General features: G+C 47.3%; 2 protein-coding genes and 1 non-coding gene across 20 annotated transcripts; 2 read left to right on the forward strand and 1 right to left on the reverse strand.

Annotated features, from left to right (window-relative positions):
* The first annotated feature begins 427 nt into the window (after nucleotides 1-427).
* On the forward strand, nucleotides 428-21,980 carry znf346 (zinc finger protein 346). 12 transcript variants are annotated; one of them, XM_053847165.1, is made up of 10 exons: nucleotides 428-688; nucleotides 1,149-1,240; nucleotides 1,315-1,404; nucleotides 15,331-15,440; nucleotides 17,466-17,569; nucleotides 18,581-18,670; nucleotides 19,387-19,540; nucleotides 19,607-19,831; nucleotides 19,903-20,002; nucleotides 20,249-21,980. In XM_053847165.1, exons 4-10 carry the CDS (start codon nucleotides 15,368-15,370, stop codon nucleotides 20,412-20,414), a joined length of 912 nt encoding a protein of 303 aa, XP_053703140.1. In that variant the 5' UTR covers nucleotides 428-688; nucleotides 1,149-1,240; nucleotides 1,315-1,404; nucleotides 15,331-15,367; the 3' UTR covers nucleotides 20,415-21,980. The 12 variants fall into 12 exon arrangements, with proteins under 12 accessions (XP_053703140.1, XP_053703138.1, XP_053703137.1 ...); XM_053847163.1 differs by having other exon boundaries at nucleotides 428-640; XM_053847162.1 differs by having other exon boundaries at nucleotides 428-640; nucleotides 1,149-1,404.
* stk36 (serine/threonine kinase 36 (fused homolog, Drosophila)) lies at nucleotides 4,806-16,306 on the reverse strand. 7 transcript variants are annotated; one of them, XM_053847154.1, is made up of 21 exons: nucleotides 15,750-16,306; nucleotides 15,247-15,387; nucleotides 15,101-15,178; nucleotides 14,881-15,011; nucleotides 14,568-14,817; nucleotides 13,990-14,086; nucleotides 13,731-13,918; nucleotides 12,809-12,960; nucleotides 12,359-12,449; nucleotides 12,172-12,300; nucleotides 11,921-12,097; nucleotides 11,768-11,859; nucleotides 10,866-10,929; nucleotides 10,663-10,767; nucleotides 10,527-10,613; nucleotides 10,345-10,450; nucleotides 9,443-9,569; nucleotides 9,195-9,375; nucleotides 5,483-9,063; nucleotides 5,316-5,384; nucleotides 4,806-5,226 (listed from the first exon to the last, which is right to left on the reverse strand). In XM_053847154.1, exons 1-19 carry the CDS (start codon nucleotides 15,831-15,833, stop codon nucleotides 8,341-8,343), a joined length of 3,003 nt encoding a protein of 1,000 aa, XP_053703129.1. In that variant the 5' UTR covers nucleotides 15,834-16,306; the 3' UTR covers nucleotides 4,806-5,226; nucleotides 5,316-5,384; nucleotides 5,483-8,340. The 7 variants fall into 7 exon arrangements, with proteins under 7 accessions (XP_053703129.1, XP_053703130.1, XP_053703134.1 ...); XM_053847155.1 differs by having other exon boundaries at nucleotides 5,316-5,415; XM_053847159.1 differs by having other exon boundaries at nucleotides 5,483-5,529; nucleotides 9,064-9,375.
* trnas-uga (transfer RNA serine (anticodon UGA)) lies at nucleotides 13,509-13,590 on the forward strand. Its single transcript has one exon. It is a non-coding gene; the product is annotated as a tRNA-Ser (tRNA).
* Nucleotides 21,981-23,178: the final 1,198 nt, after the last annotated feature.

Here is a 23,178-nt window from a genome sequence, read left to right on the forward strand (position 1 = left end):
GCTGATATGTACTGTTGGATGTGGCTGATGGTAGATATTTATCTTCCTATTTCTGACCCAATTACTTTGCATTGTTTGCAGGTAAACACAGTTTTATGTGTGTGAGTGCGTCATAGGGAAACGGAAACTAAGAAAGTCAATACAGCTCCTAATTGATACTGCAGTTTTGCCATCACTTCGACATGAGTTTTACATGAGCTCTGTCCTTTGTTCGAATCTGAAAAGAACCTGTCTCCCCTAAAAATAACGCTTCTGATAGTGTCGTGTTAAACACTGTCATTTAATCACAGATTCATTATTTTGTACTTTTTACGATCGCCTTTTTTCTTTAAACGTTTTTTTCTTCATCGTTCTGTGTACATGCGTTTAACCCGAATAAATTGTAAACATGAGCTCTTGTTCTGAAGGTTTCCCGTCGCAACTTCCGGGTCAGACGGTTAGCTGCACCATGCTAAGAAAGATCGCTAGATGAATTAAAATGCTGCCGCAGTTCAGTTTTACTAAAATGTATTGACCGAGGAAGAAACGTGTGCTCATAATGTTCGCGTGTGAAGCTGTTAAAGACTGACGTCACCAGGCGGCCGGGTTTACTTCAAGTCAACGTGTTTGCATCGTCTTCCACTGAAGCTGCTGTGAAGCAGTAAGTTTTCAGAAACTTCACACGCGTTTTCTGCTCTGCATTTGAAAGGTAAAGTGATAACCACGTAACGTAAGCTATGGCGGTGGTTTTAGAAAACTGTATGTGAGGTTTTTTGGGCTCATTTCAGGTATGTGCAGGCAGTTTTACTGGTTTCTGAAGGTAATATAACCTGGTTTATAATGATGGCAGACACACACGTGTGTGTGTGATATATGTGATTCTAAATTTATAGCTATAGTTTTCTAAGGGATAATAGTTACAGTATCTAGGGACTAGATTTACCTCACCTTTCTCTATAGTTAGGGAACAATATTCCTTACATTTACACCTGGTGTTGCACCTTTATTGTCTCTCCACAACTACCTCTCTCTCTCTCTCTCTCTCTCTCTCTCTCTATATATATATATATATATATATATATATATATATATATATATATATATATATATATATATATATATATCTGATGTCCACTAACGTGTTGTCTGTCCTCTCACCACCTCCCTAGAGAAGAAGATGCCATCCCGAAATACTCTTGATAAAATTGAGAAGAAGCATAAGAGATGGACGGAGGAGGACATGGAACGTGCATTTATCGAGGTAAAGTCGGGGAGGTACACGGTCAGAAAGGCAGCCATTCAGTTCGGGGTCCCAAAATCCTCCCTGGGCGACAGAGTCAGTGGACGAGTGGCACCGGGGCGACGCAGCGGCCCACCTCGCCTATTATCCCCGGCAGATGAGGAGCGGCTGGTGGAGTGTGCCAGGTATTTGTCCGAGCACGGCTTCCCACTCAATAAGCAGCAGCTGGTGTCTCTCGCCTCCGCCATTTATAAGCGGAGGAACCGCAGGGTGGCGGTGTCGAAGCTGGGCCAGACCTGGTGGTCTAATTTCAAGAGGCGTCAGGAAAATAACATCTCGATTCAACCTGCCGAGCGGGGAGTCGGCGGGAGGGCTGCGTGCGGCCGTAAGGAAGCCGCCGATCGGTTCCACCGTGTAATGAGCGCCGTCATGAACTCTCATCAGGTAGAGGAAAAGCCTCACCACATCTTCAGCTGCAGCGAGGCAATATTTCAGCTGGGAAGGAAGAAGCTGATTTTGCCCAAGTCCGTCCAACTGGGCAGCAAGTTGATGTCAGCCCTGAACGACCACATCTCCGTCCTGTCGTGCTTCAGTGCAGCTGGACTGGACCTACCTCCGTTTATTGTCTACGCAAAGTCTTGTCCACAAGGCGCGAGCTACAAGACCCAAGGCCCCCCCGAGGCACTTTATGGCTCTTCAGACTCTGGCTTTGTCAACACTGAACTCTTCAAGAAGTGGTTTCTGAGACATTTCCTGCTCTACGCCCCGTCAGATCGTCCTCTTGTTTTGATATTTGATGGCAACAAGTGGCCTGTGCACTTGGAGGTCCTGGAAGTGGCTTGGAGGGAGAAGGTCGTCCTCCTCTGCCTGCCTCCTCACTGCGCTCACGTCCTGCAGCCGCTGGACGCCGGATTCTCCCCACTTCTGAAGCAGCATTTTCTGACTCTCACAGGCGACGGCTGTGGAGTCAGCAAGAACGAGTTCTCCCGTGTTCTTAAAGCATCTTACGAGGCGGTGAAAGACGACCAAGGGGTCAGGGTGGTGGTGGACGGCTTCAGAAAATGTGGCATTTACCCTTTAAGTGCTTTCACATCTCATGAGAGTGATAGAATGTCAGCGCACAGCTTGAGCCCAGTGGCTGGATCTGTTTTGTCCACGTCTGAACTTGACTGTCAGTCGGTGCGGGACCTCGACGCCACTCAACCCTCGGCCTGACCCGTTGGCTTCCTGGACCTTTTTACCGCTGAATAATTTACTAAAATGTGCACTCCAAAACTTTAATAAAGATTTTTTAAAAGATCTTTTTGTTAAAGCGATGTGGTGTTACGATGTGCCCTGGGCTGCCATGGTAACTAATGATGCCATCATCAATTCCAGTTAAAGCAAACATGTTCTCCGCCTCTCCCACAACTACACCAACCAGTGAGTCAGCGTTTTCCTGTAGCTTCATGCAGGATTCAAGCTTCGCCCCGGAGAGAGTCTTGAGAGTTGCACACTGGACAGAAATGTTTCGCCAAAAGCAGAAGGGTTTTTGGTGAAATATTGAAAGGTATGAACATAAATGAGACGTGAGGCAGGTGCAAGGAGTCAAACGGCTGGAGCTTCGGACTGTGTACTTCTCAGTTTCGTCTTTTTTCACATATTTAAATTGTTTTAGTTAGGAAATGAGAGTTGGTTCATATTAATGTTTGAGCTCTACAATAGTGGAGGGCTTCATGGGTCGATGCGTTATGATACCGTGGCTTTCTATTCCGCGTCCATGCAAACTAGCACAATCTGGAGCAAAGGCTTCAGCCTCGGAACCACAGCTACCCATAAGGTGCCAAGCAAAGGACACAGGAGTAAAGTGAGATATTTGCCAAACACGCCTTTAAAAAATCACTTTACAAGTGTTAACAGAGATTTGGACTTTTCCCATTAGTTAGTGTTTAACAATGCTTATGTCAGATGTGCCAGCGTGTTGGTCAAGCTGTGCACATGGTACGCCGACTAGTGGACTAACAGTTACGATAGTCTGTGACCAGTCAGCTGTCAAAATAGTCATAGTTGCAGCGTTTACAAACATGTCTGATGTCGTCTGAAGATTGAAGCTGCATCAGCTATTGCTTGTCATCTCTCAAGGGAGACAATATGACGTAGGGAATTTAAAAATTTTCTTCAAATTTTGGCTGTATTGTTTTTCCTGTGGTCAGTTAGCACCTCATCTATTTATTGGTTTGATTCATTCATAGACCACTAAGGGGCAGACTAGAGAACTGGTTAAGGGTGAGTGAGTTTAATCTTGAAATGATGGTGTTAGTGGTTTTTTAACAGCTGACTGGTCACAGTACTGGAGTCTGTCCCGGCTACCTAGGGCGAGAGGTGGGGGACCAGACAGACAACCACTCCCATACAACTTCTGTTGCCAGTTTGGCATTATAAAATGTATGTTGTTTGACCATGGGAGGAAACCGGAGTGCCCAGAGGGCAATCACTAGAGGCAGACCAGAAGTGAAGCCTTGGCGCTTCAGGTACCACAAAATTGATAGCAATACCTGAAATATTTCCCTGAAAAATGACTCTGCAACACAGAGTCTGGTATTTCCTGCTCTCGTGTGCCTTATTTATTTAGCCCAAATAACCAAACAACCTCACACAAAATCTATAATGTATATTTCTGGAGGAAATTTGCGGCACGCATCAATTATTTATCACAATGAGACTGTTGTGTTTGTCTTCACGTCAGGTGATGTAACATCAGTGCAAGTGTGTGCCAACACGGCACAGGCAGGGGGCGCCGAGCTCGCTCCATTTGTTGTCGGTGAATTTTTCAGAACGTCTTTTTCCGATTGTGTACGCGGTAAAGTGGGTTGCGTGTGTGATCCCTGCACTCATGTGGGTCCAAGTGGAGGTGGACTGAAAAGATATTAATTAATGTGGAGAAGTACGGACTTGTGTTGCTGCGTAGGAGATGAAATAGTTATGTTGGAACTGTTCCTCCAGTCAGCCTGCAGCTGACTGTCAGTCTCTGTGGAAGCAGCAGAGTTAATGTTTATGTATGTTCGGATCACAGATGGAGATTTGTGCCTGGGGCTGTTTTTGCTGCATTTTGATGTATTTACTCGCCCAAAAACTAAAGACACTTTGACATCTTTCCCAGCCAGACTTCTATATTTAAACACCACATGGTCGAGTGTGTTCACCCTGTGAGTGCCAGTCGACATAATGTAATTGTGTGTAAATTGCTAGTTAGGCCTGCGCCCCAGGCGGAGCTGTCTCAGCCAGACGCGCACGTGTTAGTTAATGGAATCCTGTGTAATTACAGTGGGAATTCCACTTTATTCTGAGGCTTTGACTCACCTGCGTGTTTAAATTATCCTTCATAATAAGATCAAATCTTCAGTCAGCTGCCACGACACATTGGCTCTCATAGAGTTCTTGTTTAGTAGCCTGACATAGTTTCCTTCACACATCGGGGGGGTGTTCCTGAGCCAGAGTGGCTGTAGAAACCCTTACAGCTAAACAAGGGGTTCAACCAATAGCGAAATCTGTTCGAGAGTGCCACAGGTACTCATAGAACTGGAGCTACATCCAGGTAACCATAGTGTTCACCCTTTGAATGACGTTAAAAGCAGCTGCCATCATCTTTTTCTTTCCTACTCAGACGGATATCAAGTCCAATAACCAGTGTAAATACGAAGCAGTATATCGACAGACGACAGTTCATTTGGCAATAAGAGAATTCTCATTTGTCTGAGAATATGAGCTTCCTCTCCATGGAGAGTCCGACCAATCTACCCCAGAACAGATGTTGCTCAGGAGGCTCAGCTGTTACATTTTGAAAGAGACAGGAAGTGAAGAAAGCAGTGATTGACAGGCAGGATTGTGGGTTATAAAGGCCAAGAGAACTGAAGGCAATGTGAGGAGAGAGACTAACTCATGTTGAGGTGACTCACTCAAATCTTTTGGCGACGGTGATCACGTAGGAATTCCCTCTGACCAGGGGAGGCGGGGTCGCCCCAATATTGCTGCAACAGGGGGATGTCATGATGGTAGATTTGGAGACATGGATGTCTACTATCAAATGTAAATGTGTTTGAAATGAATGCTCAGATACCTAGAATTTTCTTTCACGGTTCTGGGACTTTGGATCCAGCTGGCGTCATTCTTCAGTGGAGTGCGCACCCTGGTGGTGAGAAAGACTTTGTCCCTGTTATCTGCTGGAACAAGTGAATCTCCACTTTAAATGGGGACATTTTTTTTAGAAAAGTGAAAATAACTTACCTTCAGACATGGTACCAGTTTTATTCCAGAATCCCCACACCTAAAACCTAAACCAAAAATAGTGTAAATGCAGTGGAATTTCAGAGGTGAGCTCCCTCACATGCGCAGGTCTGCTGGATGTACACGGACTGACGCTCCGAAAACACCGTCGGCCACTTTAGCTTGAGCCTCCCACCTGACGGTATAAACCAGGGGGAGGATGCAGCTCGACTGGATGGACAGTCGTGGAGACTCAAACATGCAGGCAAACAGCATTGTTCAGTAATTTCAGGCTACAGCTGGAATCACTTTTACCATGTCTTTCTGGGTGATTCTTTCACTGCTTTCACACTCTCTTTGATCTTCATACCATTCAGGATGACATTTTATTTTAGATTTTTGGATTAAATTTGGTGCAAACATCATAGGACTTATATTCAGCTACGATGTTTGCAAATTGTTTTTTTTTTTTACATTCATTAGCTTATCGGGACAGAATGTAAACACTCTGGCATCTATAACTGCAACACTTGGTGATGTTGACTGTTGTTAACAAATGATCTAACAGCGAACATGTGCCATCCATTGGCTTTTAAAGGACATGTTCAGTTAAATCTGTGTTTTTGAAAAGAAGTTCTTAATGATGTTTTGCTGCGTTCTCCACCACCGGGTTGCTGTTGAAATAAAAATTCTGACATTGTAATTTATTGGCAATAAAAATGCCAAAAGTTGACGGTTTTGTGTGTAAAAGCTCAGAGGTGCAAATTAAAACCGGAGAGTGAATAAATCAAAATGACACTGCTCGTTCTATTTGCACAGTCGTAGGAACATTTTCGCAAGTAAAAAATCTTGTTTCAGGACACTTTAGAATCATCAACTGAATCTGGACACCAGAAAGTAGCCTGACCACACGTAGCATTCAAGGTTTTACCCGAGCAGAAAACATTTCTGAGCTGTTTGCTATGTTGTGTGTTGTCTGTGCCGTTTCCAGCCTTCATACATAGAAGCCTTGTTTATTGGCACTGGGCTATTTCAAGTCCTCCCCACTGTAGACTGCTGCTCGCACAGATTCCTTCGAAAGCTTTTTAATCACATTCATCCTCGGGTTTGACCCACAGGGAATTCTTTGCAAGTTACACTTCCATCGTTTGCTTCTGGCGTGACGAACGAACATTCAAGTAGTACGAGCTTTACATTGTTGCCTTCTGGACATTTGGGCTGTGTTTTCAGCACATATTATCTCTGCATCTCTCGAGCAGTTGCATGGCTCTGTCACACCTTTCGACCAGACTGGTTTGCTTACGCTGAGCGATGTGCAGCAGATTAGTTTTCATTTACCGGATAAAAAAAGCAATGTTTTTAAAAGTTGCCATGAGGCAGCAATGTCATGGATAATATAAACTTCACACAGAGACAATAAGAAAACCAGACAGACAAAACCTCAAATCTATATACACTATGGTGGATGCCAAACCTGCAGTTCCAAGGGAGACATGATTCATCTATGGCCAGTTTTATCATTGAAAAATTAGTTTCCAGTTGTGCTGCAGTCGAGGCTGAGATCAGAGCATACAGGGACCATGTCCTAGAGTAAGATTTCAAGGCCAAGACCAGACTGAATACAAGAGCAGAAGGCTACGAGTCATATAGACACATAGATTTCTTAATAAAAAAGAAGCGTGAGACATTTTTTATGCTTTCATGGGAACATACTAGTAGTTTGCTCTGTATTCAGTTTGGCCTTGGTCTCACCTCCCTCAGTGGTCTTGGTCTTGAGTATAACTCTAGCTTCATGTCCGTAATACATCATACAGTACCATGTTTATCATTGAAAGCATCACGTCATGCAAGGAATCAATTAGAATGTCATTCCCAAGTGTGGTGACCTCCTCTGCAGATGTCCTACTTTTATTTTATCTTCATAAATGGATACCTTTTTTGCATTTGAAATATTACTGATAGTCACATTTAGGCAGGCTCCGATCAGGGTTTTTGCTCCCAATCACAGATACCGATCACATGGATTGACAATGTATTAATAATCAATATGATGAGAACTGTGTTCATGATGTGAAAAAATGAACATGAAATCACTTTAATTCAGACATGTTTTTCATACCTCTTCAAGGTGGCAAAAATAGAAAAACCTTGCTGAATGCATTATTCTGTTAACAGGACAACTTCAAAACATTCAATTCGATGTAAGACATCACAGGTGAATCTCTAGAGACTGTGCTATATCCGTGAAATATTTACATACTGTAGCGGAACTCAAAGACAGAGAGCACTGCATTTATGAAAGCTTCCACACAGTCACGTAAACAACACCTGAGAAAGGCTGCTCATCTAGCTCGGTGAATTGAGTAATTATTTCTTATCATTCCGGATGCCACGCTGGGACCAGCGGGTGTTGCTGAGCGTCAGCTGCGCTAACAGCCTGCTACTCAGGAACCAGCAGTCTCACTTTCATGAGCCTGGAAAACTCTTTGCGCTTTGTCAAGTGCGCTTTAAATAGCATGTTTAATTGGAAGCCGCTTCCCTGCACAGCATTTTCCCGTGCATGTGCTGCACACTTTACATGACAGAATGAAAGGTTGCGATTGGCATTCACCGATCACGCTGAAATAGGCCGATCATCATCATCGGTAACCGATCTATAGGAGCATCCCTAGTCAAAGTCCAATGAGCCCTATCGGACTGCTGGAACTCACTCGGACAACTGCGTAGAAAGAAGACAGGAAAGTGGGTCAAGGTCGTGCAGAGCCTGCAGGATCCAGAACACTAGTTTCCACTGAAATCTGTTCATGACGAACTAAACATAAACGCGGCAACCATCTCCCTGAAGTCACCGATCCAAACGCGACTTAGTGTCTGTCACGTCAAACCCCGACAAGTGCGGGGAGCAGATTTTCTTTCACAAGTATAGTCGCAGTGAAGTCATCACGAACAAGTCGAGTCAGAGTCGCCCAAGCGTATCGCCGAGTGTCTGGGTCCGGGTCAGTGATTTGCTTCGCCAGCATGGCCGGCATCCGCCTCGCTTCTTCGATCCACATCCTCCACTCGTCTGGTTCCCCACAAGAGAAGGCCTCTCCCTTCTCTTGCTGAGGCTCTTCAGTTCTCTTGCCGATATAAACCAGCCAGTTGCCTACAGCCAGACCTGCTGACCGCCGGACTGGTATGTGAGGATCATGGAGGCGGTCTATCAAACTTTTAAACACGTCTAGCGTGGGCAGTACAGGGACAGGGATCACAGCGAGCTGGCCCAGAAGTCGGCAGGCAGCCAGTCTGATCTGGTCACACTGATGTGTCAGAGACAAGAGCAGGTCGTTGGTTTCCAGGTGAAGTCGCGTGGGCTGAGGGGAGAAGAGCGATACGAGGTAGAGGAGGGTGAGCAGCTCTGCTGCCGACTCCCACAGGTCCCTCTTTAGAAGGCAATCAGAGAGCAGAGAACAGGCGGTTCTGGAGCCTTCGCGTGGAGCCGAGAGAAAGGCACAAGTATCCGCAGCGAGACAGGAAATGGAGTGCTCCGGGTCACACATGAGGAGACGGCTCATTAGAGAGAGTGGGAGCCACAGCAGCGGGGGAGGGAGAGCCGAAATCACCTGCAGAGGAGGAGACAGAGTCATGGAGGCGCAGGATGTGAGCGAAGAGGAGGTCCGCATGAGCAGTTGGAGTTGAAAGAACACTTCTAATTCCCTCCTATCTTCACGCTAACATGTTGAGAGAGGCTGACCTGCAGCAGCCCGGTCATGACGCCGCTGCTGCAGTACGACTCCAGGATCCTGGACATGCTGGCCGAGGGCACCTCCAGAGCGAAGGGGAGCATCAGCAGCGTGCACGTCAGCTCGAGGTAGCTGCTCGGAGTCAAGTCCTCGTTCAGTCGGCCAGAACCAAACCGGACCACGCGATGCAGGCTGTGGGAGGGAAACACCCGCAGATGAAGCTCGTGGGATCCGACGGCAGAGAGAGACGGTCACTCACCAGTCGGTGTCCAACAGCTGGCCCAGAGTGTGGACACATTTGGATCCTCTCTCGGAGAACAAGGCGATACACACGTCTGGATCCTTGGAGAGGACCCGCAGTGAAGCAGACAGGAAGGAGTGCAGACCTGAGAGATGAGAGATATACAATAACCGTGAGACAGAACACCTTACCGAGGCAGGTAGAAGGAAAAATAATAAAATATATGTGGCGTGCATCATAGATGAGTCCCTGACAAAATGTAGACACTTGTATTGGCCTAAACAAGAACTCAGCTTTCCTCCCAAAGACCTATTGAGGTTCATTTATAATCCTAAATTGCCCATTTGATTAGATTAGATGAGAGAGGAGAGACATCCTGACAAGATTCCCAAGTCACCTCTCGTGGCTTCCCTTGGATTAGATTATCTGACATGCCGTTTCCTATATTCATACAACAGTGGGAAATTGACGCCATAAAACAAATAGAAACAGTGCAAAAAAGACTGTCCAGCATATTGTGTCAGCCTTGATTTTAATGTAGATTAAAATTGTACACATTTTCAGAAGCACCTGGTCGGAGGTTGTAAACTGTGTGCAAGCAAAAGAAACCTATTTTCCTGAAGTGCTCTGAAATATAGCTTCATACTTCTAAGCATTTTATAGTAATAAGTCATTTTTTGATGACATTGGTGCACATCACAAGTCACTCTTTCATCGACCACATAACTGCAAAATATGAGTTAATGTGAGGCTTTTTGTTTCTGCAGCTGCATATTTGAAGTTCAACCGGTCCAACATTATAACTTGATCAAATAAAAACACTGGAATTCATTATTAGACCTGCATGGCTGATGGAGCGACAGTGTTCAATGACGTGCATCCATTTAAACATTTCCTTCAACCTTCCATAACACCTTTACCGTTTCCTGAGATCAAGTCTGCGTCTGCAGTTTCCAAAAAAGTGCTGATTGTTTCCCACAAATCCACAAACAAGAGCGGGTCTGAGCCGGGAAGCCAGTTGTCATCCTGTTGAAAGAGGAGGAGCAAAACAGATGAAGCACTTTGAAGGGTCGCGATTCCGTCACGCTGAATATGGTCCGACCTTGGAGAGGGTCTGAGCCAGCAGAGACAGGAGGCCGTCGCAGAGAGCCCAGCCAGCCGGCAGCTGAGACGAGGGTTGACAAAGGAACTGACAGATGATCATGTGAACTCAAACCCCACCCTGGAGGACTCAGTACCTTACACGAGTCCACGCCGCAGCTCCTAATGGAAGAGATGAGAGATGCCACCTTGACGTGGCTGCTGTGATGGGAGAACAGAGACAGGACGGATGCAGCATGAGGCTGGAAGAGAAGACTTGAAGTCAGTGTGTGCAGTTCTTATGAGCAGTTTGATAAACGACGGCGCCTGTCACTATATATAACCACAGATGGAAACGTACTGCCAGAGAGCTGAAGTCGCTTTGATGAAGAATCTTGCAGAAAGGCCCGGTGAACTTTTCCCGCCTACGACAGGAGACAATCCATGTAACACAACAGACTGATGGAAAAATGACCTGACTTTTTTTCACCTGCTTTTGTATAAAACCCCCATCCATCCATCCATCCATCCAAAAGGTTGTGCCAAACGCTCTTCTCCCTGACGCCGCCAGCTCAGACTGGGGGATCCTGAGACGCTCCCAGGCCAGTGAGGAGCTCTCGTCCCTCCACCTGGTCCTGGGTTGACCCCTCGGTCTCCTCCCAGCTAACCCTGCCTGAAACACCTCCAAAGGGAGGCCTCCAGGGGGCGTCCTCATGAGATGCCACCTCAACCGGCTCCTCTCCATGTGGAGAAGCAGCGGCTCTACTCCGAGTCTCTCACGAGTGACAGAACTTCTCACTATCTTTAAGGGAGAGGCCTGCTACCCGTCGGAGAAAACTCATTTCAGCCGCTGGTTTCCGGTTCTTTTGGTCACAACCTTTTGTATAAAATCTCAAGCACAAAGGGGTCTTTGCTTTGTAACGGCCTTTATAAGGTGCCCACCCGATTCGTACCTACCCAGTTCCCTTAATGTTAAGAGCAACCTACAACCCACCTCCACTCCAACAGGCAAGAATAATCAACGCTGTTTTGTTCATCATTGACGTCCACTGAATGACAATAACCAGTGGGTGGGTCACAGCTTTCCAAGCACTCGACGAAATCGCACAAACAACAGATCAACTCCTTCAAATGTTTGGCCCAGGAGTCGTCTAGACCTGCAGATTACTCCGTCAGACTTTCTGCTGCTGCCTCTGTCAGTGACCTTGAATCCATGTTGCTGATCAATCATCAAACTGGGTCGGTGTATTAAAATAGTCGCACCTTTGCACGTCTTCCACCGAGAAGCGCTCCTTGTCCCAGTAAACATGTATTCCAACGATCAGTTCCCCGAGTACTCTGGTACTCCAGGGTTGCTGTACAAAAATAAAAAGAGTTAGCAAAGCAGCAAATTTGGCATGCGGTTCTGTCAGTGACCTTGGTGAAGCGCGGACTCTCCACACAGTCATGGGCGAGCTCGAAGAAAAGGTCAGGGAGGTGGAAGTCGCTGCAGATGTGCCTCCATGTTTCACCCTCAGACCTTTCCATCAGCTCCTGCAGGACCTTCAGGGTTTGGTCAAAGTGGACGGCCGCTTCTAAATCACCTGCTGACAGCTGGGGAAGTCTGACCTTTACTTTGGGTCACAGTTGGAACCAAACTGTGCAGTGGAATGAAACGTCCTTCTCACCTGACTTCTGAAAAGTGCCACGTCAGATTTCAGCTTATGGATCATGTGACTGCCCGGCGATTGTTCCTGTCGGCTGCGTGACTCCGGTTCTGAAGCTACGCTCTCCAGCTCCTCCTCACTGTCCACATCCTGTGAGAAGCAGGTCACTCATGTACCCCGAAATCTGAGGCAGAAAACTGGACCAGACCTGCAGCAGGGAAGATGTGGCGCGCTGCTCCCTGGCTACACAGACTTGATGCGTCACAAACTCTCGCTCGTAGTCAACGCTGATCTGTCCCCTGAAGAAGAGCCGCATGGATCACAAGCATCACAGTGGCAAGAATGTTCTTTCTGTTCAAATGATTTGCTGTGATCCAAAGTGACCCAAGGAACAGAAAAATGGATTCATTTCTAGCAGAGGAGTTTCTAATCTTCAGTGCCAGGACCGTGAGGCGTTCTCCTCAAATACTGAATCATGATCAAATATTGCAGACACAAGTGGCACTTCAGCAAGTGGAGTTGCTCATAAGAATGATGAAAGGCTGAACAGTCCAATCTGTAACTCAGCCTGGTAAACAGAGCAGTTTGTTATGAAGTCTTGGAGGCACGTGTCAGTCTGCCGCAGGTGTTGAGACGGGACAGTGAGTCGAATAATTACCTGTTCTTTGGTGTCTGACATTGTCGACTCTGCGCGTTGAGGCTGTCAGCTGTCATGACTGAGATGATTGAGGTGTCACAGAAGTCACTGTCTGTTGAGGAGGCTGTCGACATGGCTGGCTTGATGCTCTCGACGTTTTCCTGTTTCCTTGGCTGTGAATCGCAGCACGTCTTACTTTGTTAATGGGGTTTCACAGCATCATGAATCAGCTTTGTGTGACGTCTATTCTCCGGTCACTTTAGAAGAACACAACAGAGGGATAAATCGCACATAAACTAGTGTCTCGTACTGCCATTTTTCACCAGGTTTGTTTGAAGCTTTACTTTTATGTGAAACTGTGGACTCCAGTAATAAAACATTGTTCTCTGTCATCAAGTGAGTGCAAAGATTACACCAGTCTTATGGTCACTTTCCTGTTGCGAGAGCACGGACGAGCTGTGATTGGTCGACGAAAGAACTTGGGCGCGCTTGATTTCACCCCGCTTTTGTCCCGGTGAAATTAGTATTAGGTGTATTACCAGCGTCTCCTGGTGTGGTAGCATTGGATTTGCTTTTTGGTTTAACGTGGTCATTAGTTTTGTTAAAAACAGTGGTAAAAATGCTAGTTGAAAATCGGTATCGTAATGAAGATTGATCCGCGCTCACCGTGTGTTGCCGATCTATGACAAAGGTGCTATACCCTAGCATAGCAAGACGCGCAGCTGCGATGGCCGAGTGGTTAAGGCGTTGGACTTGAAATCCAATGGGGTCTCCCCGCGCAGGTTCGAACCCTGCTCGCAGCGTTTTGTCATTTTCAAACTGGGGACATCTGAGTCCCAATGTTTCTGGGAGGATACGCGTTTGAAGTGGAGATAGAAATCCGAACGCTACTTCCTGCAGTGGTGAGCAGATCAAACTACTTTTGCGATGAAAAGCAACTCACTTTATCGGCGACGCTTCGGTCCGGTTCTCTGGCGCGACACATCGCTCTCATTTCTCTGGTCTTGCGAAGCAACTTTCCCTCTCCAGTCTTCGGAACCGTCAACGCCGTCATTTGCTTCTGTTTCAGCTCCATCATGTGTGCCGTCGGAGTGACGGTCAGAGGATTGGACACGCTCTGCTCCGTCTTTACTGCGGGTGTACACATCCGCAACCTCATGGTAACGTGATTATAAACACCAGAAAGTCATCTTAAAACTCACCAACGACTATGTCATCGGCAACAAACGAGTGATGGAGCAGAGTCGGCCACGACAAACGCTTCTCTGGGTCTTTGGTTAACAGTCCTTGAAGGAAGCTCTGAGAGAGACCAAAAAACACGCTATTCTGTGGAAAAAACGCTTCTTCTTGCTTTAACATCGAACTTGCCGCTTCATATATGTAAAAATAGTTATGATACAATTTATTTTGAAGTAGACTCATCGTTTGACCTTACGATAACCACTTCCGGGTCACGCGGGAAACTCAAATTATGCGTTTAAGCTGTTAAATAATACAACAAAAGACAGAATGAAGATTAAGCCAACTGAAAGAATGAAAGACAACAGCGTTTATACAATTTTCTTTGTGATTTTTATGTCGTGTTTTACTGATGCTGACTAAACTATGATCAAACTTGGAAAAACACCTATGGTAAATGTTAAATTTTAGGATTTTTACTTGATAGTTTTCACAGTTTTAGGCTTTTTGTTGATCAATCTCTTGTGATTCTAAACATTTTGTTTCAATATGCTATCGTTATGGTAAATAAAATGATGAAAGTGAGCGCAGACTTTCTCACCTTGCAGTTGTCGCTCATGTTATCGACCCATTTAACCGAGCCTTTCACGATCAGCTGAACCAGGTGAACGAAAGACTTGGTTTGGAAAGGTGGCGCCCCCGTGTGGAGCTCATACAGGATGCACCCCAGCGCCCAGAGGTCAGCCGTGTGATCGTAGGGTTTCTCCTCCACCAGTTCAGGAGCCATGTAAAGAGGAGTTCCCTTGATGGAGGTCAGAACCCAAGTGGAGACACTCATGGAGCGGGCAAACCTGCCGCACCAGAAGAAAGGCACGTCATTTACGTCTCAAACAGGCCGTTTTCAAAGCTCCTACCCAAAGTCGCAGAGTTTAACCACGCCGTTTTTGCTCAGCAGGATGTTTTGAGGTTTCATGTCTCTGTGGAGGATTCGATGGGAGTGTAAGTAATACAGGGCTGAAACAAGCTGGCTGGCAATCTCACGGACCTGGACGTGGAGAGCAAGCACACGCGTTCAGAAACCCCCCTCAGAATAGACTTATCAAAACCTTTGAAAGGCATTTTCATACACGTTACCCTGCTCTCGGGCAGACAGCCGTCGTTCTCCAGGATTTGGACCAGCTGGCCTTCTGCGTATTCTGTCACAACAACCACCTGGGGGAAATAACCATACACTGTCACCTTATTGGTGCGCTCTTGATCCAAAACATCTGCGACGACACCTCAGACTCTGTCTCAAAGCTGTCGAAGAGTTGGACGATGTTCGGATGATGAAGGTCCCTCATGATGTCGATTTCTCTCTTCAGGCTCTGGATCTCTTGAGCCGATCGACCCAGTTTCGGGATGAACTTCAGGGCCACCACCTTCACCAGGACAGACGGCAGAATGACTATCATGTTTCATGAATATGATCATGGTAAGTAGGATGAACGGTATAGTTATAATACATATTAATACTGTATTTAGTACTGCACTGTGGAGCTTAAGGGTGGACATGTATTAATGTGTGTTATTGAAGCAAAATGTTTTACATATTCCCTCAAATATTATAGCTATTTCTGCTATTTTTAATTAGAATTTTACACTAATAAAATGTTCTTAAGATAAATATTCATGAGAGTTCTCTGTAAATGCTATGAGACTTGTTTATTGTCTCCTCAATTCTTAGTAAGAAAGTCAAGCAAAGGGCTTATAAATAAAGCGGCCCTTTCTAAACAACACGCACCTGACCGCTGAACTTTTTCCTCCCTTTATAAACTCGACCAAACGACCCCTCTCCAGCCAGCTGTGTGATGTGATACGAATCCATGTCAGACAGAACCGGCCCTCCGCTTGAGAAGGCTGGAAGGAACAAATGATAAGAACTGTCTCGACAAGCCGGACAGCGATGATGCTAGCCTTAGCCTTAGCGTAGCAGCAGCCTTCGTATCCATAGCAACGAGAAACACGACTCGCTGCACCCACGTGGTTTCCGCTGCCTCACAAAGACCGTAGCAAACGCGCACTTTGTCTCGTCTGTCGATAGGCAAAACAAACACTTGAAGATAGTGCTGCATCACATGACATTTAAATGTGTTTTATTGACATATGAGTTTATAGGTTACAGCTAAAATAAATGAACCGGTTGTTGAGTAAAACAGGGAAATGACGCCTGGATCTATTTTCAAATAATCGAAATGTGTTTGTGGGATGTTTCGTATTTTGGCTGCGGTTCCCCATCGGCGCGTAAGTTGGTGATAGAGTTCTTAGTAGGTCAGACGAGGTTGCTAAATAATGTCAACGAAAAAGTCAAGCGTTGCGTGTGTTCGGCGCATGCGCATCTCGCTTGCTCTAGGGGCTGGGATTTCAGGCTTCCTGACGGGAGCAGGATGTTGAGGAGCCTTGAAAAGAGTCGAGGGAAATGGCTTTCAAAATTCGTCAGTTATAAGTTATATGTTTTTCCACGCACGGTAGAAATTTATTTAGCTGCTATCTTGTGAAACAGAAACAGATCCATGTCTTAAAACAAGAGTAATGCAGCTCAGTTTGGTCATCAGATTGTTGGACAGGAGAAAGAGCCTTCGACAAACATTTATTAAATAATTACATACATTCAAGAAACGTTTTCTGTTATGGAGTCACATTAAAAACAGCGTGTGCAGTTTGCATTTGAGAACGGCTCGCAACTGCGACTCGACTCTTCTCGTTCATTTGAACGACTCGAGTCGTTCGCGAACGTCCCGTCATCCACAGGAGGACAGCAGCGATGGCTGACGCGATGCCGACCGACGAGTTCCCTTATTTACCTTCGGGGCCGGCTGAAGGTACGCGGCCTTTCAATGCAGGAACGAGCCTTAAACATTCCGCAGAACGCTCGCGGTCGATGTAGTCGAGTGTTGTCTCTGGGCGGCGAAGCTACTCGCTGATGGAGAGCTGTGATGGTTAGCGCTAAGCTAACTGCAGCTCCAAGGTCGGTGAGAGCAAAAGCCCGAGTTGAGCGAAACACCGCGCTGTTTCACCTCAAGCGACCGCGGGCGCGTTCACGTTAACATCTCACGTCCCTAAGTGTGGCGTCTTGCTCTTTGCTTGCGGTGCTTGGCGCGTGAGTTGGCAGTGTTGCATGTAAACAAACATTGGAAGGTGATGTGTGAATCTGACGCCAATACTGTGATGGAGCCGGTTGATATTTACGTCCGTCATTTCCGCTTTATCACCCCACTCTATGTTTAAACCTTGTTGCGTTTGTGTGCAGCGTTGAGCAGCTCGGGATCATTGAATGTTAAGCCAGTAACTGTTACTTCAGTGATTCAAGTTAGTCAGCGCATGCGTGAAGGGTTATTGCGATGATAAATGGCCATTAAAAGGGGAGTGGTGTGTGTTTATTAGCGCCCCCTGGGCCGAGTTCGTCCCCTCGGACGTGGCCTCCTTCTCGGATCTCATCCGTCTCTCCTCCTCCCTGCAGTAAACAAGATGATCCAGGAGCACGGCGACCTGTTTTCGGACACCAAGTGTTCAGTCTGCAGCGCCATCCTCGTGGCAGAGTCTCAGAAGTTGACTCACTACCAGGTTGGTCTGGACGTCGCTGCCGAATATTGAGGCGCCTGATTCGGTCTTTCCTCTTGCAGCTCTCTAGTGTCTGACTCGAGCTGGGTGTGTATCAACATCCTGCTCACTCTAGGAAACATGCTAAATGTGACTCAGGTAACAAGTGATTGAACTGCGTGAGGAACAATGTAAAGTCAGACTGCAGTCTGGACTGAATTTCAAAGTAAAAGTGGAGCTGCACGCAGCAGCAGCGGGCACAGTGTGTCCTTTCACACCTGCAGCTCTGTTTACCCTCTGAGAACAAGCCGTGCTGGCAACAGCAGCCTGAAAGTCTCACTCTCACGACTGGAATCTGACCAGTGTCCACTTTTCTTTTTCAAGCCTGCTGCACAGAATGTGCAAAACCCCTGTGAGTTGTTGGGAATTTAAAAAATGTTGAGGAGTTTTTGTCCTCTAATCCGCTGACAACTCTATTTTTTTAGATGATTGTGTTTCCAGTTCATGTGAAGAGAACGTTGACCCGCACGTGCCGACGTGGTTGCTCGCTGGACCGAGTGTTTCTGTCGGCCTTGGCCCAGATCCTCGCGCCCCTTCACTCTCATTATCGACCCGTCTCTGTGCTCTCTCACAGTCCAGTGATTGCTGGACAGATTCTTCATTGAGGACAGGAGCTTTGAAAACTGGCCACCAGATCCCAGCACTGTAGTAAATCTCAACAACATGAAAGTGACTGACATGGTGACGTCACCTGGACTGTGAACGTTAAAGTTCCTGTTTCATTTGACACTGTCTTCCGTTTCAACTGGAAACCTGCGCATGACTTTACCCTCCCACACCATGTCCTCCTGCTCACGCACCGTGCAACTGGCTGGTGTTCCCTGCCTCAGGTTCACCTTCAGTGTCCTACTTATCCCTCTGAAGCCGCCGCCGTCACTGTGGCAGCTGAATCTGTCACGCTCGCATCTTCCCTCATGTTACATCTGTGTATAACCCTCATCACCTGCGTGTTTCTCCTCATGTTTCCCGCCACAGAGCAGAAAACACGCCAACAGAGTGCGCCGCTATTTCCTGCAGCAGAAGGAGAAGGAGCCTCAAGTGAAGAAGTTACATTTGTCATCGTCTGTAAGTGGCTTGTTGATATCGAACAGCTGTTTCTTTACCTCCACAGCTGAAGCTCAACTTGTGCTTTTGCCATGTTTGTACTATTACGTCCCGGGGTGTTTTGATTTTAGCGCTGTGGAGTTGCTAATAGCCATGATTCAGCATGATCTTTGGTCTGCCATAACAGTTTACTTGGAAAAACTGTCAACTTTTTGAGTCAGAACCAGCATAAAAATGACATGAATAAGAAAGCTTCAGTCTCCTGCAGCTCCCAGCTACACACCTCAGTGTTCAGGGAGTTTGACAAGTTGTTTTTGAACGATGTTGTGAACCCAGACAGCCATCAGACCCTTTTCTGGCCAGCATCTCTCATGTTTGTGTGGAGTCGCGCTGTACACGTAGTTTCCGGCATCTAGCGCCGAGTCGCCTGAGGTGAGAAGCTCATCCCCCGAGGAGAGTTTCCCGAGACAAAGTGCATCTCTCCAGCCAGGATCAAAACCCAACTCGCTTGTGTCCACATCTTAGACTTCTGAGCCGAGCGCACTTTGTCTCGAGACAGAGTCCGCAGTGTGAAAGCGCCCTGAAGCTCAACTTTGAACTCTTCCAAGGGAAAACTCTCCTTTCTGCACGTTATTCTGTTGTTCTGCCAGTAGAGAGCAGCATTCAGTGAGCAGAGTTCTCCGCTGACCTGAGTGAGCAGCCAGCTGGTCTCACTCTGACTGCCTTCTGATTCACAGGAGGGACCGGACAACAATGGTGACGCTGAGCCAATGAAGTTCTGTGAGGTGTGCAACATGAGTCTCACCTCACCTGTGGTGGCGCAGTCTCACTACCTTGGAAAGGTTCACGCCAAGAACCTGAAAATTCGGGCCCTTGGCCCAAAAGCGCTAGGTAAGCCTTTTGTCCCACAAACTCATCCAGGGTGGAGTTCTGAAGCACGGCACTGTCTCTGAACAGTAGAGGTCCAAGTGCCAGTATTCAGAGTGAAGAAGGCGTCGACGGACTCGTGCGATAAAGATGGCAGCAACGGGAACCAAGGAAATCCCAATCACTTTTGCACCATCTGCAGCGTCTCCTTCAATAACCCGCTGGTGGCTCGCCAGCACTACCATGGGAAGAAGCATCGCAAACACTTGACCAAGGTCAAGCTGATGGAAACGTACGGGCCGTCGCCGGCGGCAGGTGGGGGCAGGTCTCCTTGTGAGGAGCTGGGTGTTGCTGCGGGAGCTAACAGCAGTCGTGTCTGTCCGCAGCCTCTGCCGTGCAAGGTTACTCCTGCACGCTCTGCAACATCGAGCTGAACTCCGTGGAGCAGTACCAGTCGCATGTCAGCGGCGCCAAGCACAAGAACAGGTGCCTCAAAGTATACATATATATGTCCGTTCTTCATAACGCCGGACCCCCCTAGGGGGCGCACCGCCCCATTTTGAAAGCCACTATTCCCTGGTATACATGAACTAATATCTATTTTGAACTTTGGAATTGACTCTATTTTCAGTTCTGAACAGTGTCGAGCATTGCTGTCCCCCCACGTCAGAACCTCCGCCCTAAAGTGCTTCCTCTCATGCAGTCACACAAACTCTCTCTCTTCCTGCTCAGAATGAAGAAGTCAGAGCAAGACAGCAAACCAGCAGGAGAAGAGTCGGCCGGCGAGGAGAACCTGTCCAGCTGTCCGCTCAGCGTGGGCGACGGCCTGCACGACGGTGGCAGCGAGCCGCTGCAGCACGACGCCGATCCGTACATGCCGCACCACCTGGACTACTAGCTCCTGCTGGACTTGCAGAAGAGACGATCACCAGCCCCTTTAACTCATGAACCTTGGCCATCCATGGATCCCTGCGCTCTGCTCCGCGTGTCACTCTTTCACCCAGGGCTCTCTTTGGAGGGATGGAACACTAGGAAGATGTAGGGAGAGAGAGTGAATCCACTGTACCTCATTCCCCATCCATCCGTCAGTAGGGCTCACTGTTTCAGAGGTCTGTCATGCTGCTCTGCTTCACTCCGTGACTCGCCTCACATCCTCCTGTGTGTGGAACCCTGCCTGCAGGGGTCATCAGAGGTCGTGGGACACTAACTCCTCCGTTAATATTGTTCATGAAACTCCTGAACCTGTCAGTCCAGCACGTCAGAACACAAGCTGTCGGCTCAAGCTGGGAGAGTGGTCGAGGAAAGTGCTGCTGTCATCTCCGTTTTGAAGGTTTTATTGCCAAAATTCTGCTTTTGTTTTGGAGAAAGTGTTGCAGGAACGTTTAGTCGGAAACAAACTGAGCGATGCAGGTGATAGTTCATCGCCTTCAGTGGAGGCTGAAGCTGCGTTCTGAGATGTTGAAGTCTGAGCTCTCCTCTCGCCCACCGTGGTCCAGAATCCTCCCAGATTTCAGTGATGTCACTTTGTAAAAAAAAAAAAGATGTCAGACATAGGACGCATTTCAGTCGGTTTGGTCTCATATTTTCCGAATATTGAACTGACGAATGTCTGCAGTGTGAAGGGGGCGCGGGTGGGAACGTACCCCAGGTCTTCTGTTTTGTTGTGCTCTGTTTTTTTAAGAAGCTTTACATTGAACTATAATATATGGACTTGAAGGACAAGTAAAACAGTTTTATAAGACTCGGCTGTTAGTCTCTGTTTCTGTGGAAGAGAGGCTGGTCTGATGGTGACCGTCCCACAGGTGGCGCTGTTTGAATCGGGATCTGTGACGTCATCACCACTCAGATCTGCCTCTCGCATGGAGGGACTTCTTTAAACTCAACTAGTCGGATCCAAGTCGATGACCCAAGAACTGAGACTCGCTGTTCAGTCCGCAAGATGGCGCTCTCGCCCCTCCCGTTTACTCAGCTCATGAAGCCCTGCTGCATCTGATCTTGAAGTTTGATCAGCACGGATTGTGTGGTGTGTGGCTCCTGAGCTCGTCCTTCATCATAAGTCATTTTTTTATTGTTGATAACAGTCACAACTAGTTCAGTTCATAGAAGAAAGGACACGTTTTGGATTCAATTTGACGCAAGAAATCGGGATGCAATTGGAAGTAGAGCGCATATTCATGAAACTTCTCCCGTCTGTGGCCGAGAGGAGCAAAACTCAACACATTCAACAGGAAACACCACAAAATGAACAGAAAACAAAACGCCACTTTCGCCCTCATCACTTCCGCTCCGACCGTTTTCTCCTAATTTCGGTCTGTTTTCTGTCAATCGCGTGTTGCTTTCCTTCATCTGCGTTTCGTTTCCACTTATTAGTGTTTAGAGTTTCTGTATTATTTTGTGTGAATGTTTTGTTTTCTGTGAATGCTGTTTTGTGGTCTGTTAATTTTGTGGCGTTTCCTATAAATTGTTTTGTGTTTTGCACCTATCGGCCACCGTAGTAAACACACACAGGCACGTTGCGTTTCGACTTTCATTCATTTCTTCTCTGGTTCTAAGACTTCTCTGGTTAAAGACGTGATGCTTTTTATGTCCAACAGCGGCACCCAGCGACCGCCTCGGGTATTGGCGACTTAACAGGCTCCTGTGGTCTCCGCGTCTGCGCCACGTTGGGCCGCTCACGGCTTCAGCTAGAGGTGAATAATGCCGCCAATAAAGTGTATTCACCTGGGCTGAGTTGGATACCGAGAGAATGGAGGAGCGTCTGTGACCAGCGTGTCTTCCACAGAGACCCGGATCGGTCCCCGTAAACTCAAGATAATTCCGTTTGGAGAGTCTTTTGTGAGGACACAAGGGTTCAGTCAAACCTCTGACCCTCTCCACATCATAGTCACAGCAGCAATGAGCAGCGTTTGAAAGCCAAAGAGGGCCGTCTGTTTTGGGGAAAAGCAACAAAAATAGCCCCCATCCGGACTCTGGCACCCATAAGACCCGCATTGAGAAAAGTCTTCACAGAGGCCGGAGTGGCTTTCCAGCACTCTGAGCCATTTCTCCGCAGCGAACACAAAGATGAAGGTGTATAAAGCACGTGCAGGTCTTGGGGAGGAAAGCTGTGAGTTTCCTGGCTGGGCTCTCGCCGGTGACCCCCAGAATCAGCGCTCCAGGCTGAATTCCTCCACAGGCATCAGTAATGGAAACGCTCTTCAGGCTGCTAACGTGCAGGACGGAGGTGATTTCTCAAACATCCTGGACGACACAGGAGAGGCCACCACTGAGAGACCAAAGGTCAAGCAGCAGTTTATGAAAAAGACGGTTGGTTTGAGGCCCCGGGGCCACGATCCACCACCGCTCATTTCCACTCACACTGGGTTTTTCTGACCCACTGTCATGGCCCGACATTCATCTAGATCATTGTGTTAATAACCTCTTGGGTGCAATGAGCTATGCCAGACCACAGGGGGCAGCAGACACACTGGTGACACACGAAGAAGAGGCCAGCAGCAGGGGATGAATGAGAAAACCGTCAACACAGTAGACAGATTCTGTGTTTCTGTTGTGTGTTTTATGGAATCAAAATGTCCCATTTGAGTTGTTTATCAGCTGGAGTTGGTCACATGACCAGGCGTGATGGTGAAATAAAAATGAGAGTTTCTCATGTGAAAGTGTGC

Source organism: Synchiropus splendidus, chromosome 17 (assembly GCF_027744825.2).
Source record: "Synchiropus splendidus isolate RoL2022-P1 chromosome 17, RoL_Sspl_1.0, whole genome shotgun sequence".
Classification (NCBI taxonomy): domain Eukaryota; kingdom Metazoa; phylum Chordata; class Actinopteri; order Syngnathiformes; family Callionymidae; genus Synchiropus; species Synchiropus splendidus.

Excerpts from the sequence above, each read along its gene's own strand:
- znf346 (XM_053847161.1), top strand. The coding sequence starts at position 1,157 with ATGCCATCCCGAAATACTCTTGATAAAATTGAGAAGAAGCATAAGAGA.
- stk36 (XM_053847154.1), bottom strand. The coding sequence starts at position 15,833 with ATGGATTCGTATCACATCACACAGCTGGCTGGAGAGGGGTCGTTTGGT. Across the intron at positions 15,388-15,749 it reads GGAAAAAGTTCAGCGGTCAG|GTGGTGGCCCTGAAGTTCAT; the intron begins GTGCGTGTTGTT and ends GTCCTGGTGAAG. Across the intron at positions 9,064-9,194 it reads TCATGACCGGGCTGCTGCAG|GTGATTTCGGCTCTCCCTCC; the intron begins GTCAGCCTCTCT and ends CCTCCTCTGCAG.